Source organism: Ochlerotatus camptorhynchus, unplaced genomic scaffold (genome assembly GCF_037179485.1).
Source record: "Ochlerotatus camptorhynchus isolate MF236.1 unplaced genomic scaffold, CSIRO-AGI_Acam_v1.1 ptg000055l, whole genome shotgun sequence".
Taxonomy (NCBI): Eukaryota; Metazoa; Arthropoda; class Insecta; order Diptera; family Culicidae; genus Ochlerotatus; species Ochlerotatus camptorhynchus.
The window spans coordinates 2388480-2395353 of NW_027040545.1; the positions used below are offsets into that span (position 1 = coordinate 2388480).

The following is a 6874-nucleotide window of genomic DNA, read 5'->3' on the forward strand; positions in this document are numbered from 1 at the left end:
CGTGCAGCAAGTACTTTTTTCGTGGAAGTTGCTCGTAGCAACTAATCAAAAGCACAAAAGTGCTAGTGGAAGCTGTTAGAGGCTCGAAGAAATCGGGCATTAGATGCTGCCAAGCAGCAAGTGCATGTTTTCGCGTTGAAGTTGAACAAAAGCACTAGGACGTTGGATGCTGCCGTGCAGCAAGTGCAAGTGTTTAAGCTGCTTGTAGCAGTCGAACATAAACCAGAACTTTGGATGCTGCCGTGCAGCAAGTGCTCGTATAGAAACTTTACCCTACATGAGTGGAAAAAACCCCAGCGATGTTACCCCAAAAGTGTTGCGAAACATAACCCCGAAGAATTTGTTGGATGCTCTGCTTGGATCGGTGTCGAATTGTCAACCTGCGGGAACAGTGGCACAACAGAAAGCAGCGCAAGCAAAACGATTAGAGCAGCAAAAAATGGAGCAGAATCTCGATAGGTTGTTGGATCGGCGCGATCTGTTGAAGGTGAAGCTATTCCAGATTGCAGAAGAGCTAGAAGAAGAGTCGAATCTCGAGTCGAATAATATTCACTGGCTCAATTTGCAGATGGAAAATATACGTCGGTGTTACGATGACAACGAGAAGATACATTTTGAGATTTGTGATATCGTCGCTCGGGAGCATCGAAAGGAGTACACGGAGGAGTATTTCCGTTATAATAAATACCACAACAAGTTGTTCGTGAAGATCCAGACTGCAATTTCGAAGCTGAAGAATGATGAAGACAAAGCGAAGCAAGAAGCGCAGAAACTCCCAGTAGCATCGCTCGTACCACAGCAACCGATTGTGGTGAATGCTGCTGCCCCGCATTTGCAAGTACCGTTGCCGACTTTCGATGGAAACCTCGAGAACTGGTACTCGTTCAAATGCATGTTCCAGACTATCATGGACAGGTATCCGAACGAGTCTCCTGCGATCAAGCTTTATCATCTGAAAAACTCGCTTATTGGAAGTGCTTCCGATAAAATTGACCAGGATGTGATCAATAATAATGATTACATGGCAGCATGGAAGGTGCTCGAACACGCATATGAAGATGAAAGGCTGATCATCGATACGCACATCGATGCATTGGAGATGTTGCCAAGAATGACACGTGAACACGGAGAAGAGTTACGAAAGTTGATCGAAAGCTGCTCGAAACACGTCGATGCACTGAAGAATCTTCAACTGCCCGTGGCAGGACTAGGAGAGATGATCCTTATCAACACAATTGCCAAGCGTTTGGATAAGGTCACGCGTACGCTGTGGGAGTCGCAGCTAGACCAAGATGAACGACCGTCGTTCAGCGAGATGATGGATTTCCTTCGTGAACGATGCCGAATACTACAGAAAGTAAAGGGTTATCCGGAGCACCGGGTGCAACCAAATATAGTGAAGCAAAAGGGAAAACTGGAATCGAGGAACTTATCAGCGAAGAACTTCGTTCAAGTAGTCAAGGAATGCTGTCCCTGTTGCAGCAGTGATCATGCAATCTACAAATGTGAAGAATTCAAGAAGTTGAGTGTTGCTGATCGTTACAACAGAGTGAAGATATGTGGCTTATGTTTTAACTGCCTTCGTCGCGGTCATCGTACGGTGGATTGTAAGTGTGAGCAATCATGCAAGACGTGTCGGAGAAAGCACCATAGTCTCCTCCACGAAGACATCACAAATGCCAGGAAAGATTCGCCTATCCAAGTTTCAGCTACCGCTACAACTAGTAGCAATGGGCAATCTACTGTTCAAACCCAAGGATCTGTGAACTGTGCCCAATTACAAACCATGAAGAAACAAGTGCTGCTATCAACCGCAAACGTTCTGGTATGTGGATCAGGAGGTTTCAAACAGGCGTGTCGTGCACTCCTGGATTCGGGATCCGACTCCAACATCATGTCTGAAAAGTTCGCTAGGAGTTTGAATATAGCTTGGGAGAGGATCGATCTACCTATTACTGGCTTGAACAATGCTGAGACTCAGGTCAGGTATAAGCTGCGGACGAAGATTATTTCTCGTGTAAACCAGTTCGAAGCTGTTTTGGACTTCCTGGTGGTTCCCAAGGTAATCGCTAATCTGCCGATGGTTGAAGTCGATATACGCTCGTGGCCGATTCCTGCTGGACTTTCATTGGCTGACCCATCTTTCCACGTACCTGATGAGGTTCAGCTGATTATTGGTGCCGAGCTATTTTACGATCTGCTCAAGGAAGGAAGGATGAAGATAAACAACGAATGCCCTACTTTGGTGGAAACTCAACTTGGATGGATCGTTAGTGGCTCAGTGTACACCAGCAGCAACAAGCGTCAACGTACCGTTTGCCATCTAGCGGTAACCAATGAAGATTTAAATCAAACCTTGACGAAGTTTTGGGAACTCGAAGCTTGTGGTGACGCGTCTTCACTCACTGCAGAAGAACATGCTGTTGAAACGCATTTCGAACGAACAGTATCACGGGATGACGACGGTAGGTACACCGTTAGACTTCCATTCAACAATAAAAAGGATCAACTTGGCGACTCCCATGAAACTGCTCATCGGCGATTCAAGAAGCTATTACGTACATTCATCGACGATTCGAAGAGGATCCGCTATACAGCATTCATGTCGGAGTATCTGACATTGGGTCATATGGTGGAAGTGGCGGACAATCCTTGTGATGGATATTTTCTACCGCACCACGCGGTATACAAAGAAGCAAGCTCGACGACGAAACTCCGTGTAGTTTTTGACGCTTCGGCGAAGACAACGTCTGGTCTGTCGCTGAACGACACGTTAAATGTAGGTCCCACCGTACAAAGCGATCTGGTATCGATTATACTACGCTTTTGCTCCCATCAAGTGGTACTGACAGCGGATGTTCCGAAAATGTACCGCCAGGTAGGAGTTCACAAGGATGACTGGAGGTATCAAAGAACGTTGTGGCTAGACGAACAAAACCAAATCACGACGTTTGAACTGACAACTGTTACTTACGGTTGCTCCAGTGCACCGTATCTTGCAACACGGGTACTTGTTCAACTAGCCAAGGATGAGGAACACGATCTACCGCTTGCGGCGAAAGTAGTGGTAGAAGATAGCTATGTTGATGATTTTCTTACTGGAGGAAGAACAGCGGATGAAGTGATCGAGATTTACCGGCAGCTATCGGAAATGCTGAAGCGAGGAGGTTTCGGTGTTCATAAGTTTTGTTCTAATGATCAGACTGTGCTCAACAATATTCCGGAAGAGCTTCAGGAGACCCGAATGGATTTTGAAAATGCGGCTATAAACAACACGATCAAGACATTAGGAATCATTTGGAATCCGAACCAGGATTATTTCGGCTTCTACGTGAAGGCATTGGATTCCAGGAACAGTTCTCCGCCAACGAAGCGAAACGTTCTTTCTGATATTGGCCATCTGTTTGATCCGTTGGGTTTTCTTGGGCCGATTATCACAACGGCGAAGCTGGTCATGCAAGATCTATGGCGCCTAGGTGTGGCATGGGATGAAGAACTGCCACAGGAGCAGATGGAGGATTGGATGAACTTCCGGCAGCAACTTCCGGTGGTGAACAAAATGAAGAAGAAGCGATGCGTGATCTCTGACACGGGCAACGGCGTAGAACTCCATGGATTCTCGGACGCTTCTAACAAGGCGTACGGTGCAGTACTTTACACCAGATGCGTTTTCCCTGATGGAACAATCAATATTGAATTGGTTTGCAGCAAGTCGCGGGTCGCTCCGCTGAAACCATCCACTATTCCACGATTGGAATTGTGCGGAGCTTTACTCCTGGCTCACCTCGTGACGAAGACGATCGCAGCTATGAAGATCTCGTTCAAAAGTGTGACACTTTGGTGCGACTCGCAAGTGGTTTTGTGTTGGTTGAAAAAGTCACCGCTTGCTATGAATCAGTTTGTTTCCAACCGTGTAGCAACTATCATCGAGTTGACGCAAGATTACGACTGGCAGTATGTGCGATCTGAAAACAACCCCGCCGATTTGATTTCGCGAGGTCTGTTGCCTGAAGCACTCGAGGAGCATGTTTTGTGGTGGAAAGGATCACCGATCCTGCGAGAACCAGAACCTCGTACAGATGAGTACGATGGTACCATCGAGATACCTGAACTACGGATAAGCACGGTCAGCGTAGTGAAGAATGTACCACCGATCAATTTCAACAGAATAAGCAATTTTAGACGTTTGCAAAGGGCATGGGTGTACGTATTGCGGTTCATTGCGAACACTCGTACGAAGACTAGGAATCTCTCAGAACCAACAGTTCAGGAAATGGATGAAGCACTTCGTACTGTTGTGAAACTGGTTCAACAAGAAGCATTTGGCGATCTTTTCAAGGTTTTATCCAGTGGTTCACAGAAGCGGAACAACTATAGCGGACTATCCCCATTTGTAGATTCGGATGGCTTGATCAGAGTTGGAGGACGGCTCAAGTATTCATCGATTCCGTACGACGGTAAACACCAGATCCTACTACCAGATAAGCATCAAGTTACTCGTACCCTGGTAAGGAAGCTCCACGAAGAACATTTGCACGTTGGGCAACGCGGTCTGCTGTCGATTGTACGTGAAAGATTTTGGCCGGTTAATGCGAAATCATTGATCAAGAAGACTATTGTTACCTGTTACGCGTGCTGTAGAAACAATCCTCGACCGTCAAGTCAGTATATGGGAGATCTGCCAGATTATCGCATCACACCGTCACCAGTGTTTGCGAACACAGGAGTGGACTATGCTGGTCCAGTTATACTTAAAGAAGCTGGGCGAAAGACTGTTCAGTACAAAGCGTACATTGCAGTGTTCATCTGTTTGGCAACTAAAGCCATTCATCTTGAGTTGGTTTCTAACCTAACAACAGACAACTTCGTTGCTGCCTTGCAACGATTTATAAGCAGACGTGGCATGGTTAGCAACATTTATTCCGACAATGGAACCACATTTGTTGGAGCAAACCACGAACTGGCAGCCCTGCGTACACTTTTCGAAGATCAAGGCCACCAGAGAAAACTGAACGATTTCTGCATTACCAAGAGTATTCAATGGCATTTTATTCCCCCACGAAGTCCCCATTTCGGTGGTATCTGGGAAGCGGGCGTTAAATCGGCGAAGCATCACTTGAAGCGTGTGGTTGGCGAGACCAAGTTAACTTACGAAGAAATGTCTACATTCCTGGCACAGACAGAGGCTATTTTGAACAGTCGACCGCTCATTCCAGTATCCGATGATCCAAACGACGTCGAAGTTTTGACACCCTCACATTTCCTTATCGGGCGATCTGCTGTATGTCTTCCGGAACCATCCTACGACCAAGAAAAAATCGGCCGACTTAGCCGTTGGCAACACATACAGCTAATGAAGGAGCACTTTTGGAAGCGTTGGTCGGGAGAATATTTGCATCATCTTCAATCACGCCCAAAATGGCATAACGGCATCACCAAATTTGAGGTTGGATCACTTGTGGTACTTAAGGACGACAACGCACCACCCCATCAGTGGCGTATCGGCCGCATCCAATCTACCCACCCAGGGAAGGATGGGATTGTACGAGTAGTGACTGTGAAAACATCGACGGGAGAGTATCGGCGAGCTATTACCAAAGTTTGCCTTCTTCCTTTGGTTGATCCTGTGGAATCAACGGGGGGAGAATGATCGTTCAACCCTTGCACATCGTGAGCCCCCTAGCTTCACTACCAACAACAGAGAGAACTAAGTTGAAGTTTCGATTCAGTGTTTTAGAGTATTAATAAAGACGCAGTTCAGATTGGACGTATTTTGATTTTAATTCGACACAAATCAACCGAAAACCAATCCATTGAGCTATTTTTATAAACACCTCATCTCCTTAAAATAGTGCAAACTCACTGGAGATGTCTCGAATCATGTGAAAATTTCCTTTTTGTAATTTAAAAAAAGGTGATGAGGTTTAATGCCTGCTGGAGGATGGGCTACATTGTAATGCTCTAGTCCAGCGGGCTTTTCCCTGCTCCATAAAAATAAATAAATAAAAAAAAAGTCGTTGGTCCCCGGTTCATGAGTTGATGGGTCATAGGTAGGGCCGTAGGGTCCAAGTGTGGAAAAATCATGAGTGTATTGAAAATATTCCATCTCAATTCCTTTGCCGGATAGCCGAAAAATGGTCCTATGGATATCCGTAATCACCGGGAAAAAGATCAATTCTAAAAGTAGACTTAAACCCTGCGCTTTGATCAGTGAGTCAATTGGGCATCGTTGTGCCAGGTTGATAGTGGCACAATTTGACTTTCGAGAATGAGAAGGTGATTGCAGTTTGCTCAAAAGTGCCTGAGTAAAATGCAAGTACTTTCGATGATTATCCGTAGTTGCGATAGTGAAGATGTATACCCATATTCTCGTTTATGTCCGGGCGTGTTTGCCGGGGAAGATGGGTTTCGGGTGTTGGAACATTGAGAAATGTATCGTTTTAGTTTAAGAAGTACTTCACTTCGTAACCGATGAACCATTCTTATGGCCCACATCCCGGGCAAGGATTATACCAAATTGCTGACAAGTTCTGATACCCGGTTATCAAGATTTGATAACTGTGCGTGTTGAATAAACAGCCAACATAACAAAAATTATAACAAAAGAATACTTCTGAGATATCACAAAAATGACTGTTTTAGTTATCATCGAAAACATCTTGATAACAAATCCTGTAACCCATGCCAATTTTTTCAACAAAATTCCAATTTTTTATCGATTTGGTATTGAAGCCTTACATTGGCAGTGTTTTTTTTTTCACCATGTGGATAATATTTGAAGTTTTGAACTAATCTCGCATCATTTCATATTCCTTCATGATACCAACTTATAACAAAATTAGTCGAGGTTGATAACTAAATTAGTTATGCGACA

General features: G+C 45.1%; 1 protein-coding gene across 1 annotated transcript; it reads left to right on the forward strand.

Annotated features, from left to right (window-relative positions):
- Positions 1-439: 439 nt before the first annotated feature.
- Positions 440-5650, forward strand: LOC135717444 (uncharacterized). The gene has a single exon (XM_065239535.1). It carries the CDS (start codon positions 440-442, stop codon positions 5648-5650), a length of 5211 nt encoding a protein of 1736 aa, XP_065095607.1.
- The last annotated feature ends 1224 nt before the right edge of the window (positions 5651-6874 follow it).